The sequence below is a fragment of the Nicotiana attenuata genome, unplaced genomic scaffold, assembly GCF_001879085.1.
Source record: "Nicotiana attenuata strain UT unplaced genomic scaffold, NIATTr2, whole genome shotgun sequence".
Classification (NCBI taxonomy): Eukaryota; Viridiplantae; Streptophyta; class Magnoliopsida; order Solanales; family Solanaceae; genus Nicotiana; species Nicotiana attenuata.
In genome coordinates, this window is record NW_017673742.1 from 23464 (window position 1) to 40126 (window position 16663).

A 16663-nucleotide genomic window follows, 5' to 3' on the forward strand; every position below is an offset into this window, starting at 1 on the left:
AGTCTCGGTTCTTTGATTTGGAAAGTCCTAGTGACTTGATTCAGCACGAGTTGGGAGTCGAAATGTAAGACGAGTGGTCGAGCGCCATATTTTAGGGCTAATTTCAATCCTGCAATCACAGCTTCATACTCGGCCTCGTTGTTAGTCATTTCGGGGCATCGTATGGATTGGCGAATCACTTCTCCTGTAGGGACTTCGAGGACGAGTCCCAGTCCCGTGCCCGACGCGTTAGATGCATCGTCGGTATAGAGGACCCATAGCTCGGAGGGAGATGACGCACAGAGCGCCTCCTGCTCTGCTTCAGGCGATATTTCCGCACTGAAATCGGCAACGAAGTCGGCGAGCACTTGCGACTTTATCGCAGTTCGCGGTTGATATGTTATATCGTGCTTGCTTAATTCTATGGCCCATTTGGCTAACCTGCCCGATAGTTCGGGTTTGTGTAGGATGCCCCTAGGGGGAAGGTTGTCACCACCTTTATGGGGTGACATTGAAAATAGGGTCTAAGCTTTCGTGAAGCTACGACTAATGCCAGAGCTAATTTCTCAAGGTGGGGGTACCTTGTTTCGGCATCAATTAGGGTTTTTCTAGCATAATAGATTGGAGACTGCGTACCTTTGCTTTCGTGGACCAGAACTGCACTTACCGCGACTTCGGAGACTACTAGATACACCAGGAGGCATTCGCCTGGATCTGCCTTGACCAGTACTGGCAGTGAGGATAGGTATGCTTTTAATTTCTTTAGGGCGTCGACGCATTCCGAGTTCCACTGTAATCCGTGATCCTTCCTCAGTACATTGAAAAATTTATGGCACCTATCTGACGACCGTGAGATGAACCTCGATAGGGCGGCTATTCGTCCCGTCAATTTCTGTACCTGCTTTTTGCTAGTCAATGTCTCCGGTATTCCTTCGATGGCCTTGATCTGGTCCGGATTGACCTCGATACCCCTTTGTGATACTAGAAAACAGAGGAACTTACCCGAGGCTACGCCAAAGGCGCATTTTTCTGGATTCAATTTCATTCCGTATTGCCTCAATATTTCGAAGGCCTCCTTCAGATGACTAATGTGATCCTCCTTCTTTTCTGACTTCACTAACATGTCGTCGATGTAGACCTCCATAGTTTTTCCAAGTTGTTCTTTGAATATTTTGGTGGCCAACCTTTGGTACGTCGCCCCTGCGTTCTTGAGTCCGAACGGCATAACTCTGTAGCAGTATGTCCCCTGGTGGGTGATAAAGTTGGTATTTTCTTGATCTTCTTCTGCCATTAGGATTTGGTTGTAGCCAGAATAGGCATCTAGGAAGCTTAATAGTTCATGCCCCGCAGTTGCATCGATGAGCTGGTCGATGTGTGGTGGTGGAAAGGAATCTTTTGGGCATGCTTTGTTTAGGTCGGTGAAGTCGAAACACACCCGCCATTTCCCATTTTTCTTTTTTACCATGACCACATTGGCGACCCACTCAGGATACTTTGATTCTCGGACGGAACCATTAGTGAGTAGCTTATCGACTTCTTCGCTAACTGCGTCATTGATTGCAGCGTTGAACTTTCTCCTCATTTGCCGCACTGGCGGGTAAAGAGGGTCGACATTCAGCCGATGTGTGGCGATGTCCCTTGGGATTCCCAGCATATCTGAATGGGAGAAGGTAAACAGATCAGCATTGTTAGTTAAGAATTCATGGAACTTACCTGGTTCTGAGAGATTGTGCCCGATATAAGCTTTCTTCGTGCTGTCATTGTTGTCCAATTGAACGGGGTCGAGGTCTTCCACATTTGCCTTGCAGGACTCTACGACATCTGGATCTTTGATGGCCTCCATTTGTATGTCCGGTTTGGTTTCCGACATGGCTGATTGCTATGCTTCCGCACTCGCTCCCTTTAGTTGTTGGGTGTGCGTGCAATCTTGGGCGATGCGGTAGCATTCTTGGGCGGTACGTTGCTCGCCCTGGATGCTGAATATTCCCCATGGGGTAGGAAATTTGATCATTTGGTAGAAACTTGAAGGGACGACTCGCATGGCGTGTATCCATGGACGTCCTATGATAGCGTTGTAGGCTGTTTCCTGGTTCATGACGTGAAAAGTCGTTTCCAGAGTGACTCCTCCAGCCAGAACGGGCAGCATTATCTCTCCTGAGGTTCTTTCAACTGCTTTATTAAAACTCGTTAGTGTTATGCAGTGCGGTACTATCTTATCCTCGAGTCTCATCTGTGCGAGGACTCGTGGGTGGATAATACACGCACCGCTTCCGTCATCCAGCATTATTCTTTTTACATCGGTATTCGCAATACATAAAGTTATAACCGGAGCATCATCGTGAGGGAAAAACAAACCGTGGGTATCTGACTTATCGAAAATGATACTATCTTCGAGGTCATCATACCGTTCGTGAGCGACTGTTCGCCTGAATTTGTGTGTAGTGGTGAACTTCACATGGTTGATTACTGTATCATCACCGCTGCCAATGATCATTTGTATGACACGAGCCGGTGAAGGTCGTTTTGGGGGTCCTTGGGGTTGATCGCGCCCACGAGCAAAGTTAGCCCGTCCTCGATCGCTCAACAGTTCTTTCAGGTGTCCTTGGTTCAGCATTCTTACCACTTCCTGTCGCAAGCCTATGCAATCATCGGTCTTATGTCCCCTTTCCTGATGGAACTCGCACAGAACGTGCGATCTCCGGGTGCTTGGATCCGACTTTATTTTTTGCGGCCACTGCACCTTCGTGCCGAGCTTTTTTAGTGCATACACTATTTCTGAAGAAGAAACACAAAAGTTATGAGTAGACAATAATGGGGGCATACCTCTCTCATTCCGCTGTGGCACGGTGCGTCGGGGCGTGACGTCTGCATGTTGTGGTGGAGGTGGGATGGATGTCCGAATGTAGGGCTGATGCCTCTCTCGATTGAAACGGGATAGTTGGTCCCTTCGACCGTCGTTACGGCGGTCTCTCCTTATTTTGGTTTGTACTGAGGTTAGCCGTTGCATCGGACCATTTAAGTCATCCTCATCTGCCCTTACTTCGGCACAATATGCGTTATGGATCTCTTCCCAGGTAGTGGGAGGGTATTTCATGAGCCTACTTAGCAGCTTTTTTGCTGCTTTCGACCCGTTTCTATTTAACCCATTTTGAAAGGCTATTACCGTCATCCCCTCCGATACATTGGGTAGGCTCATTCTTACCCTGTTGAATCGGGCTAGGAAATCCCGAAGTCCCTCGCCTGCCGTTTGTCTAACGGCGAAGATGTCGTTTACCCTGGCTTCTGCCTTTTTCGTTCCCACATGAGCGGTGACGAATTTATCTGCCATTTCTTCGAACGTTGATATCGACCGTGCCGGCAGTTGGGAATACCATGTCAGTGCTCCCCTATCAGGGTTTCACCGAACTTTTTCAGCAGCAGCGATGACACCTGCTCTTTCGACAGATCGTTGCCTTTCACTGTCGTGACGTAGTGGATTATGTGATCTTCTGGGTCTATGGTGCCATCGTATATTTTTAAATATGGCGGCATTTTGAAGGCTTTTGGAATAGCATGGGGGGCTGCCACTTCACTGTAGGATTGCTCGATGAATCGGCAGACGTCTCGTTTTGGTAGCATCTTTGGAGCGCCCGGTATTTTATCGACCCTTTCTTGGTGTTCCTTCATCTGATCACGGAGTGTTTTGTTCTCATTTTCCATTTCTTCCATTTTCTTTAGGATGGATGCAAGTGCTTCGTTACCTGCATCATTGTCAGTGTGAGCATTACCTGCGCGTGGAGTTTCTGGCTCATCGTGATAGTTGTGGTGTCAGCGCGCATTGTGCCTCCGATATCCCTTTGAACAGGTTTGTTGAGTATACCGCTCAAGGTGTTTGTTAACCACTCTTCTAATAGTCTTTTCACAGTCGGTGGAGCTTCTCCTGCTGTGAATATTGAAGTTTCCCTCTCGCGCATGACAGTCACGCCGTTGGGGGGGGGGTGGGGTGAGGTATGTCCCTCGGGTGTGGCGCCTGGCGTTGTATTTTCATTGTCTTCCCGGCCAGCTTCGTTGATAGAATCCATAAGGTTGCTAGTGACGCCTACTATCGCTTTTAATCTTGCTTCCTCCTCTCCTGCCATTGTTGATCTTTGCGAGGCCAGGAAGAGGTGATTATTTCTTTCAAGGATCTAGATGAAACTAAAGTCTCAGCTAAAGAAATCCCCACAGACGTCGCCAAATTGTTTGATTCAAAAGATATTGGAACCTTATTGAACAAATCAATCAAAGAAAATGAAGGGGTAAGTCTCAGCTAAGCATAATAAACTCTAGAACAGAAGACACAAGTAATGAACACGATGGAAAGTATTTGTTGATCTTATAAAAAAGGCGATAATTGTACAGTGAGAATGACAATCTTCAATATAGGAGAGATTTTACAAGTTTTGCTTTCAACTGAAAAGGTCCAAAAAACCGAAGAAGATCCCCCTACTAGGTATTTTCTCCACTATATATAAGGGCTAACCCCTTTCTGCACCCTAGAAAACATACCCTAGGGAATATTCGTGAGAATATTCCAGATACCCCTTATTGGGCATACACTACTACAACAGCTATTCGTCCTCTATCCGCTATCTGTCGTCCCTCGTAGGACGTCTTGCTTATGAAGATCTCATCTTCCGTTGCCTTTGTCATATGGCTGTGGTCGTCCAAATTTGGACTATACAGCCCTAATACGAATATCGAACACATGAGAAATCCAAAAAAACTCATTTTGACTTGATGTAGCATACAAATACAACAATAGACAATACACACTCCCTATACCTTACTCCGTCTTATTCTCAATTCGTTCAACAACTTTGGTAAGGATAGGCCTCCTCTAACACATTATACTTGCTGGCGAGTTCTTCATGCTTGGTGATTGGTAATAGATATATATTTGTAGGGGTGGATTCATATTTTACAATTAATGAATTCAACTTTTAATATTTTTAACACCGAACTCGTTATACTCTTGAAGTTATGCGCTTAGATTTGCTATCTGTTGAAATGTTAGTAGTTTTTCCGCACATTCATTTAAAGCACAAGGGTTGCATCCACCACTATGTATTTGATATGACGGAAAATATCTGAAAAATGACTCGTGTCATCCCAAACACACACGATGAGTACACCTTATGATCTTTTTTACTAGTAAAATGAGCTGTCAAGGCTGGAATAGACTTCAAATGTTAGAGCATCTAGGGTCACGAGTCACGACACCCCACTCAGCTAGGGATACACTTCGTTAAAGAATGTCATTGCTTTGGGAGAAATTTTACTTTGAGTCTTACATGCCATGTCATATTTGTGTGAGACTCTTCAAAGCTAGACATTTGGATTAGTGGGTCCTACTTTTACTCCCATTTTTCTCTCTCTTCTAATTGTTTTTCTCATCCCAAACAACCCCTTTTAATATTCCTTTTTTTACCCTACCCGAAACTTTTCCTTCACTCTCAACGTCAGAATTCCAAGACATCACTTTATGTTTCCTTAACACAAAACTCGTCAGTGTAGAAGAAACGACAACTCTTGGGGAATATAACAGTGGAAAAAATAATTTATGCGAAATGGGTTTAAAGGTTGTGAAGAGGGATGGACATAATTTTGGCAAACCCAAAATCGAAATCGAAATCCGAATTTTTTAGATTTTTGGTTCGGATTTTCGGATTACAGATTGGATTATAGATTTAATTTTTAAAATTTTTGGATTTCATATTGGATATTGGATTTGGTACTTCGTATATATCCAAAAATCCGAAATATTTATACTTTATATTTAGTCCATTATCCAAATACCAATAGTAATAAATTTAAGAGAAATTTTCATAAAGCACTATCTTTTAGTGGTAATTAGCTATCTATAGATACCATTTGCTATATGACGGATTGTAGATACGTTTTCTGTTGTTATAAGATGTATTAGATGTATTTAAGCTACTGTATTCATGAATACAGTAGCAAAAATAGGCGTGAATCAGGGAAGTCCAGCTAATCAGTTGTTGTATTCGACTGTATTCATGGCGTGAAACATGGGATTACATCTGGACAGATTATTGTATTCGACTGTATTCACGGCGTGAAATAAGGGATTACACTGTTTTTAAACGGAAAGTGAATCAATTAACATAATAGACTCCTAATATAACTCAACAAACTCAATTATAACACACAAATTTTGTATTTCCAGTTATAAAAAAGATTCTTAACCGAAAAATACCCCAAAAACATAGCAATCTTCAGAGAAATTATATAATACATCTGAATACATAAATTATATTAATTAAAAAAAATATATGAATACATTCATGGCATATAGCGAGACTGTGAATACCCTGAAATACATAGAATACAACGGGATACATTGAAATACAATGAAAAAAGACAGTAAATACAATGAAATACAGCGAGATACATTGAATTACAATGAAAAAAAAGACAATGAATACAATGAAATACATGAAAATACAGCGTGATACATTGAAAATACATTGAAATATATTAACAGAAAATCAAATTGCTCAGCCCCAAACTCCGTCGTCTTTGTTCAAGAACAAATCCAAATTTCCGGCGAATCCGCCGTCGAGCAAAAACCCTGAATCTCACTGTTCCCACGCATTACCATTGTAGCAGAATTTGCATATTTGTTTGTGGTTTTAGCAATCTTGTTCTTGCTAGGAAAACATCCACCCTCCTTTTCCCATGATTTTTTTTTCTGAATTGAAAAGCAGAAATTAAGGAGCTATTTAAGGTGAAAGATTAGGATGTAACTAGAATGACGGAAGTTGGAAGATTAGGATGTAACTACACTGTTCCCACACGAAAACAAATCTTGTATTGAAGATGACGGAAGTTGAGAAAGGTTCGTGGATTTGCTGTGTTGTGCGCGCCGATCGGAGGCTTTATCTCCTTTGGATTCCATTTGGGTTGCACAAAATTGAGGGGAAAAGTCAGAGAAGTCTTCGTGGTATACCAGGCAAAATCACCGTTTGTGACTAATGGTAGGTGATGTGGGTGAGAGGAATTTTGAGATAGAGCATCGTGTTTTCAGGAAATGGGGGAAGAGAATGACATGTATCAAAGTAGAGAGAGAAAGAAAATAGTATAACTGAATAGCGTTTTTAGTGGCTTAGGGGTAGGAGGTAACCAAAATTAGATATTTTGCTATAAACATTAAAAGGTATCTATAGAATATAATTTTTTTAAATGGTATTTATTTAAAAATAAATAAGGTGTTAACCTTTGCTATAGGAGGTAAAAATTCCTAAATTTAATACCCTATCCATTAGACATTATCTCACATATTCAGTATTAATTACTAAGTTACTATCAGAATACTTTCTATTTGGACATGATTTTACTAGTGTTACATCTTATCGGCCGTATTATTGTCTTTGTTATATTTTCTTGATAATAATTTCATTACTTGAATACTTTATTAAAATGATTGTGGTGAGAATGAGGAACTTTTCAGGCAATTTAACATGAGTAGTTCATTTGGATATTCATTTTAGTAAAAAAGAAGAAACATCACAATTTATAAGCTCAAAATCGAAAATTCAAAATATCCAAACCGGTTAATCAGAAACCGAACTTAAAAAAGCTGATCTAATATGAGCTTATTTGCATTGTCGTTTCTTTAATTCAAAAATCGAAAATCAAACCGAAATATTCATATCCAATCGAAACAGCCCGAACGCCCACCCCCGGGGATTGTGGAACAAATTAGGGTGAAAAAGTTACTCTAACGCATTTTCCTCACCTATCAACTTTGGTTCTCCATTTTTCTCTATTTAAAGTGTAATTTCAAATTATTATTAACTAACTGTTAGTTATCTATGTAAGCATGTAGATTAATTTTTTTTAATCGAATTTTTTTTCCGTCGCTTGAAACAACCCAAAGCAGTAAGAGCAACGCAATATTAATTGAATAAATGTGGGTTATTATGTTAATAAAAAATGGCTTGGCCTGATATCCTTAAACAAAATCTCCATGTTTCTTGCTTTTTGTTCTTTTCCACATAATGATGAAGAATCTTAGGGATAGTTTTATCATTTTATCATCGGCTAGTATTTGATGAAAAGATTTGTGATTTCATGAAGTGTTTTTAACTCTTTTGAGAACAAGTGAGGGAAGAAATAAAAGAGTGAGAAAACGAGTTTTGGGCTAAGGAAGGAGAGAGTGATATGTTGAAATTCTGATGTGGACTAAGGAAGTAGAAGTTTCTGGTATAGTAAAATATAGGAAAACTAAAAGGGACTGTTTGGGATGAGAAAGTCGAATCAAGAGAGAGTAAAATGGTGGTAAAAATGGGACCTACTAGTCCAAATGTCCAGCTTTGAAGAGTCTTACACAAGTATGACATGGTATGGGAGGCTCAAAGTAAAATTTGGGCATGCATATTTTATATTTTAAATTGTTGTTCTTGCAACTATGTAAGCGTTGAGGCTTAATATTTTGGACTAACTTAAGATGCAGGGGCAGCCAGAGGGTGAAGCCACTAAAAGGGACACTTCGAGGCCCAAAATTTTAGGGGCCCCATATTTAGATGTTAGGTATTTGATTTGGATCTTCGACTAATTCGAACTCTTACCATGTAAAGTCCATTAAAGTGGGAACAACTCCTTAGAAAGGCTATTTTTATTTTCAAGACTCGAACCAAATACCTCTGATTAAGGAAGGAAAAATCCTATCCATCCTACTACAATTCTTCTTGTGAGGGCCCAACTTTTTTTTTTAGAAACAATTAAGTATTTCAAATTAGAAAAGTAAAATATTTTATATAAAGAAAATATTACATTTATTATTAGAAAATTAATGATACACTTTCAAACTCTATTTTTATTTGTTTTTTTTTCCCTCAGGTTTCTATCATTACAACAAGTATATTGAAACACCAAAAAATTATTCTGATATAAAGTAGTGTTTTAAAAAGCGTTTTTGGAGAGAGCCCCAGGGCGAGCCCTGAGTTGAGGCACACCAAAAACTCCCCGAGGCGATGGTGTGGGGCGAAAGTCTCAAGACGCGTACGGCCAGCAATTCGGGGCGTACACCCGGGCGTTTGAGGCGCGTTTTTTTAGTGGTGCGTAAGCCCCAGAGACTTTTTCAAATTAAAATAAAATTTGTTGAATAAGTCCTTCATATAATACCCAAATTCTCTAAAGTCAGCTTGGTAACTAATCAAAAGTTTTAAAAGAGAATTGAAATGGATTAAATTTAAAAGTCAAGACCTTCTTTATTGATTGAAGCCCTTGTGAGAACGTAATTTTTGCCCCATGCCTAAAATACCCCTAAAAATACTCTAAAATAGTTTTAATTTCCTTTAAGGAATTTTAGAAATTTTTCTTATTTTTATTTGTTTGGCATTTATTTGTATTTTTAGCATATTTATTATATTTTATTGTTTGCATTTTTAGATCTTAATCACTTGTTAATTGCATTTCTAGAATATAAAAATAAAAAAATCATTAGTCATTTTAGTTTAAAAGATTTTGTTTTGGTTTTAACAATTTAGAACTTTGCATTAATTCACAAATTAAGCTAATTGATTAGTTTAATTGTAGGTTCAAAATAGGTATAATTAGAGTATTAAATAAGTGTACAAATTTAAAAATGAAACAAAGAAGGAAAGAGGAGAGGCCTGCTGGGCCAATTTTGCTGGCCCAATGCCAACTCAAACCCGTCCAACCACTCCCATTATCTGGCCCAGACCCCTACTATATTCGAACGACACCGTTTTTGTCATGCTCAATCTCCACCCTCCATCTCTTTTGATCTAGCGGCTAGTTGTTTCCCCTTTTTCCTTATAACCGTCCGAATACCTCCTCCCCCCCTTCCCCTTTCCAGCAAAACCCTAAAAAGCCCCATTTCGCTCATCTCCCTCATCTCTCTAAACCCTAGCCGCCCTCAGTTACAAATCCACATCTGACCGGCGGCCAAGCTCTAAACTCCCCCAAATTACCACCCCATAATCCCCACCTCCTCCTCATCGCATTTTAATTTCATCTAAAACACCATCGACTCCGGTTTTTCGGCCGATAAGATTTTTGAGATTGCCCAGCCAGCTGGGTTGGTTTGGCTATCTCCCCGATTTAGATCTAGATCCTAGAAGCCCTAGATTTTTATTTTGGATTTCGATGTTTAGGCAGGCTTAGGCTGTCTTTTTGCCGCTCGTACGTCGTCATGTGATTCTCATGAGTCTTTTCTTCCAAGAAAATTCGGTCAGAATCCCAGTTCGAGCCGGATTCCTTCGAGGAAAACACCTTTGGTGGTCAGATTCCGTTAGAATTAGGCATCACTGGTTTTCTTTATTACCTGGATATGGTAAGTTTTTGCCTTTTTTTTCTTTCCATTCCTCATTGTTCTTGTTTCTGATCGCTTGACTGTTGAATAGATTACTACATTGTTAGTTCGTTATGAATTTCATACTTAATTAGTAATCCGTTTGGTTCAGTCATTTTTTGGGATTATTCGTTTATCCATGATTCTGCAAATTTTCAATTTTAATTAAGATCGTATTTGCCGTTTAGACTTGTTATGTGTTAATTTGTTTGATCTTAGTATATTAATACAAGTAGGATCTTCAGAGGTTAAATGATGGGAACTATTATTACTTTTTTAATTTTTTTAATTTTTTTTATTTTTTGCTTTTTTGAAAAGGAGAGTAGTTTGGTTTAGGTTTTGGGGATAATGTCAGGTTAACAAAATTTAAGGGGGTCAATTGGAGAATTAATTTTAGAGAATCTTTCTGTTATTTGCTGAGAAGATTCTAGAAGATCATAGCAGGGCCTAAAATACAATAAAGACAAAGGACTTAGGTCAAAATTGGGTTTAAAAGGGTTAAATTCAGAAGTTAAGGGGGTGGAAAAATAGGAAAAATCATCTGAATAGGACAACTGTCCATTTCTATTAAAAAAGATGCTCTTCCCTATATTTTAGGAGGCTGATAGAATTCTCCTACACCTTCACCATTGTGCCTATAACACACTCTCACATTCTATATAAAGAGCCCGTTTGGCTTAGCTGATTTAGAGTAGCTGATAAGCATTAGCTGCTGAAAAGCACTTTTAAGTGCTGAAGCTGATTTAAAAATAAGCAGTTACGTATTTGGATAAAAGTGCTGAAATTAATAATATGCGGCTAAAGAACTGGGTATACGAAGAGTTTTGTTTTAAAAAGAAGTATTTTAGGGATAGAATAGTACATATTTTGGTCAAACTTAAACTGCTTATAAGCTGAAATTTGATAAGTTGGGGGAGACCAACTTATGGCTTTAGGCTTACTTTTTGCTTATAAGCACTTAACTTATAAGCACTTTTAATTTTACCAAACGCATAGATAAGGCAAAAAGTGCTTATAAGCAAGTTTGACCATCTTATAAGCTTAGCCAAACACCTTCAAAGACCTCACGTTCCCTCACGCACACACACACACTAGTTCTCTGCAGAAATCTTACACATATTCCTCCATCCTCACTGATTTCTCGTGAAAGAAAAACAAAATCTGAAGTTCAAATTAGATACAAAAAACAAAACAAAAAAAGAAGATTTAAAGTTGCTTTTACTTCCAATTTAGAGGGTGTTTGGCTAAGCTTATAAGCTGGTCAAACTGGGTTATAAGCTTTTTTTAGCTTATCTACGCGTTTGGTAAACACCCAAAGTGCTTATAAGCACTTGGCTTATTAGCCAAAATAAGCCATAAGTCATAAGTTGGTCACTCCCAACTTATGTTATTTTGACTTACAAGCACTTTTCGTTTGACCAATAATTTTACTCTTTTACCCTAATATTTTATTATAATCCTTAAAATATTCTAAAACAAAAACCTAAAATCTACCGTTCTTCACGACTCGGTCACTCACCATTTTTTCTACTTCCTTAACCTCCTCTACTGTCTAAGAACAATCACATTGGCAATTGGCACCATTTATGGTAGAAAGTTTCTTTTACTTTCTTAAATTATTTGCTAAGTCTTTTTGCATCTTCTTGTATAATTAGAGATCTGGGTATATTCCTAATTATTTCTCTGTCTCTTGAAAAAGAAATAAGAAGCATTGTGTTTTAAAGGGGAAAATGTTAATGTTGCTCAACAACATATGTTGCCCAGATTCGAAATTTCTCTTGTTCTTTGCATTCAAATATGAACCAAACGATTATCTTTATTCTATTCCTTATAATGTAATGAATTTTGTTCCAATTAATAATTGTTTTATTTTAGCTTATCACAATATAATTTTATAAAAATAATGTTATCTAATAAATTTTGCATAAATATTAAATTGAGACATAAATTATTTTTGTTTTTGAATCGTTCAGGAATTGAAAATCATGTAATAAACAACTTTTAGGGCATTTAAGTCACTTTAATAGAAAAAAATGTTTTTCAACTTTATTCACCAAACACTTCCGCCGCTTAATATCAGTTTCAGCACTTTCGTCCAAAGCTCATTTAATAAATCAGCTCCGGCATTAAAAAAGTTTTTCAGTACTTTAGTGCTTATCGGCTACTTTAAATAAGCTAACCAAACGGGCTCTTAGACTGGTTTTGCTTTACTTTTAAAGTTGAAATTTCCAGGTTACTCTAAGAAAAGCATTAATGAGTTCGAGCAATTGTTAAATAGCGTTGGAGATCTCAACAGTCGTGAAAATGATTGTCTATGTGATAGTGAATTCTCATCGAGCTAGTATCTTAGTCTCAAATTGAAACTGTTCTATAATCGGAAAGTTATTTGTTAATGTTGTAATTAATTCCAGATGTTACTGAGTAGAAGCTGATATTGAAATCCTTTGTGTGTTCATATCCATTTTTATTCAATTAATGAGTTATGGTTGCACTTGTATGATTTAATGGGCCTCTTCACCTACAACTGTTGGACTGGGTACTCTACCCGCACGAGCCCACGCTGGAGACTGGAGTTGAGTAATTTTGGGCCTTGACATATTGAAACGCCTGCCACTTAAGAAAGGCCATGTTCATCCTCATCCATTTAATTCTGGCCCATAACTCTGTCCTTCTTGTTAAGCAATTTTACCAACAGTATATAAGCTAAAGGCATGTATGATAATAAGGATTACCCCAAAGCATTAATGAAATAGCCACAATCCAGATTTATGAATCTCAAATATTTTGACTAACTGACGCCCAAGCTCAGTATTGCTAATATCAATTGACTTTTGATTCATCTTGATCTTTATACACTTTTGTGTAGGGTAAAATCGGGGGGGGGGGGGGGGGTTTCTCCAATTTCCCCGTTATCATTATGCCCCATAAGGACACTTTCCGAGGCTCGAGATCGGGGTCGAGGTTCACCTTCGAGGGAGTGTCGGTGTTCGATCTCGGAGCCTTGCAGATCAACGGATATATTGGGAGAAATGGGGAGTTCCCAAGATACACAGCTAGGGTTGACAGAGCCTACTGAACTACCCTAACCCTGAATCAGGGTGTCATATCTAGCCGTCCATCTCCGTTTCTTTGTTTTTAATACATTTTTGTACTATATTGAGACTCCCCTCCTATATAAAGGGGATCCCTATCATTATGTAAGCCTCTATTGCTCCAGTTACTCCACACGAATATATGAAGAACATTCTCTCTGCTTTCTAACATACTTTCTTGTTATTATTGCTTTCATTTATTATCTTCATACTTGTTCATCATTTGTTGCTTATCATTGGCCATAAAGAGCCTTTATTAATTTCGACATAACTGTTAGCCCTACCCCGATCGCCCCCGATAGCTCGTTACCGAGCTACTGGATCGACCTCGAAGCCCCATATCGACAAGCTCGAGGCCTCGATTGTCAGCCTCTCGGTTTGATTATCATCTCATTTTTAGCTCGTACTTCGTCTCTAAACTTCAATATAGTAGAACATCTGCTTAACAATTAGCATAAAAATAGATCACATATTTTTAGAGTCCTATCAGCAAATTTAATTGTTATTACAATTTTCACGGTAAACAGTTTGGCGCCCACCGTGGGGCTAAAAATAATAGTGATTATTTTCTTGCTGGTTTCATTACACAACACAAGCTATCTTTCACGCTTTTTCTTCTCCAAGATCTTCAAGTTTAAGGTCGAGAATGCCTAACTCAGTAAATAAAGGCGAAAACGCTATCTCGAGAACCGCGGAGGAAAGGGTATGCTATTCCAGGTGCCGTATACACCAACAGAGCCTTGTGAGTACCTTGAAGCCAATCCCCCGGATATGACCTCACGACGACGCCAATGCGTCAACAGCTTTTTCGCATTCCTCCAAAGAGCGCAATTAAAAATCCCATGGGAAACTCAACAAATCCAACCTGGGCAAAGGGAGAAATCTCGGCACGTCGTTGATATGATTATCGGAGGACCAACGTTCCCGGGGCCGTGATCAAACGGACAAAAATATCTGCCGCGGAAGAAGCACCGATCCGAGGTCGCGTGACGGAGACACCCTCGCGTTTAGCGAAGAGGATTTCGAGACCTTGGCAGAACCACATAACGACGCGCGTGGTAATTTCATTTCTTTTAAGCAACATTCGAGTTAAATGTGTGCTCGTGGATCCAGGCAGCTCCGCCAACATACTCGCCAACATAATCAGATCGGAGGTAGTAGAAAGCTTGGGCTGGTCGATCGGTCATACCCGCCTCCTGGGTCCTCCACGGCTTCAACATGACCGGCGAAATAACAAAAGAAGAAGTCACCTTCCGGTCGACACGTCGGCACGATTCTGAACACCGAGTTCCAAGTCATCGGCGGCGACATGAGGTACAATGCATTGCTCGACAGACCATGGGATACACAACATGAGAGAAGTACCGTCGACCTGCACCAGATGATAAAATATTTCCCCACAAGGGATGGCATAGTGACCATATATAGAGAACAGGAGGCGGGGAAAGAAATGTTTGCGGTTTACCATGAGGCACCGACACTGAAGTACCCGATCTCGGATGAGTCTAAGAGCTTATAGACCCCCGAGGACGACGAAGAAGATTTTTTCGCTCCTCGAACCTTTGTTGACCTCGAAGAGTCGGACGCGACGAAGTCAGCGATCGAAGATCTGGAGCAGAATATCTTGAACAAACATCTCCCAGATCGTATGGTATACCTGGGAACGGGATTAACCCCAGAAATCAGGAAAAAGTTCATTCAATTTCTATTTAACAATATCGACTGTTTTGCTTGGTCCCACTTAGATATGACAGGTATTCCGCCGAAAATAACCTCCCACAAACTGAGTGTCGATCCCAGGTTCAAACCGGTTAAGCAGAAAAGAAGACCACAGTCCGAGGTAAAACACGCATTCCTCAAGGAAGAGGTAACGAAACTCCTTAGAATAGGATCCATTAGAGAGGTAAAATACCCTAAATGGCTGACCGACGTAGTAGTGGTACACAAAAAGGGAAATAAGTTGAGAATGTGCGTAGACTATAAAGGCTTAAATACGCGTGCCCTAAGGATTCGTTCCCATTGCCTAACATCGATCGTCTGATCAACGCTACGGCCGGCCACGAGACCCTCACCTTTATCGATGCCTACTCGGGATATAATCAAATTCAGATGAACCCCGAGGATAGGGAGAAGACTTCATTCATCACAAAATACGATACCTATTGTTACAACGTAATGCCCTTCGGATTAAAAAAGGCGGGGGCTACGTACCAACGTCTAGTTAATAAAATGTTCGAGCACCAAATAGGCAAATACATGGAGGTTTATATTAATGATATGTTGGTTAAGTCCCTGCGCACAGAGGACCATTTGACTCATTTGCAGGAAACATTCAACATCCTCAGGAGCTACAACATGAAGCTCAACCCCGAGAAGTGTGCCTTCGGAGTGGGTTCGGGCAAATTCCTGGGCTTCATGGTATCAAACAGGGGGATCGAGATTAACCCCGATAAAATCAAGGCCATCGAAGAAATCACAGTGGTAAATAATGTGAAGGCCGTGCAACGGCTGACAGGGCGAATAGCGGCTCTGGGTAGATTCATATCAAGATCATCCGACATGAGCCATCATTTTTTCTCTTTACTCAAAAGGAAAACATCTTTAAATGGATTCCAGAATGCCAACACGCCTTGGAGGAACTGAAACGATATCTGACAAGTCCACCTCTGCTCCATAAGCCTAAGGAGGATGAAACACTGTATCTATACCTAGCCATGTCAGAAATAGCGGTAAGCGGCGTGCTGGTTCGAGAAAAGCAAGGTACGCAATTCCCTGTTTATTACGTAAGCCGGACCCTAGGGAATGCCGAAACTAGGTATCCACACCTAGAAAAATTGGCTCTCGCGTTAATAAGCGCCTCGCAAAAATTGAAGCCCTATTTTCAATGCCACCGTATATGCGTTCTAACAACATATCCTCTCCAGAACATATTACATAAACCCGAGTTATCGGGCCGGTTGGCCAAATGGGCCATCGAACTCGGAGGGTATGACATCGAGTATCAACCTCGAACGGCCATCAAGTACTAGATTCTGGCACACTTCGTGGACGAATTTTCGCCCTCCCTTGTTCCCAAGGTAGAGAAAGAACTTTTATTAAAATCAGGCACGTCCTCCGGGGTATGGAACCTGTTCACCGACGGTGCAGCAAACGTGAGAGGATCCGGACTCGGTATAGTCCTTAAGCCACCTACGGGCGGCGTCATCAGACAATCTATAAAATTGCAAAATTG

The 16663-nt window shown here is 40.1% G+C and overlaps 1 protein-coding gene across 1 annotated transcript; it reads right to left on the minus strand.

Annotated features, from left to right (window-relative positions):
• Positions 1 to 2040: 2040 nt before the first annotated feature.
• LOC109217148 lies at positions 2041 to 3307 on the minus strand. Its single transcript, XM_019381379.1, has 3 exons — positions 2803 to 3307; positions 2385 to 2754; positions 2041 to 2065 (listed from the first exon to the last, which is right to left on the minus strand). The coding sequence occupies exons 1-3, from the start codon at positions 3305 to 3307 to the stop codon at positions 2041 to 2043; spliced, it is 900 nt and encodes a 299-aa protein (XP_019236924.1).
• Between the last annotated feature and the right edge of the window lie 13356 nt (positions 3308 to 16663).

Excerpts from the sequence above, each read along its gene's own strand:
- LOC109217148 (XM_019381379.1), bottom strand. The coding sequence starts at position 3,307 with ATGGCAGATAAATTCGTCACCGCTCATGTGGGAACGAAAAAGGCAGAA. Across the intron at positions 2,755-2,802 it reads GCCACAGCGGAATGAGAGAG|AAATAGTGTATGCACTAAAA; the intron begins GTATGCCCCCAT and ends TTTCTTCTTCAG. Across the intron at positions 2,066-2,384 it reads CGAACAGTCGCTCACGAACG|GAAACAGCCTACAACGCTAT; the intron begins GTATGATGACCT and ends GTCATGAACCAG.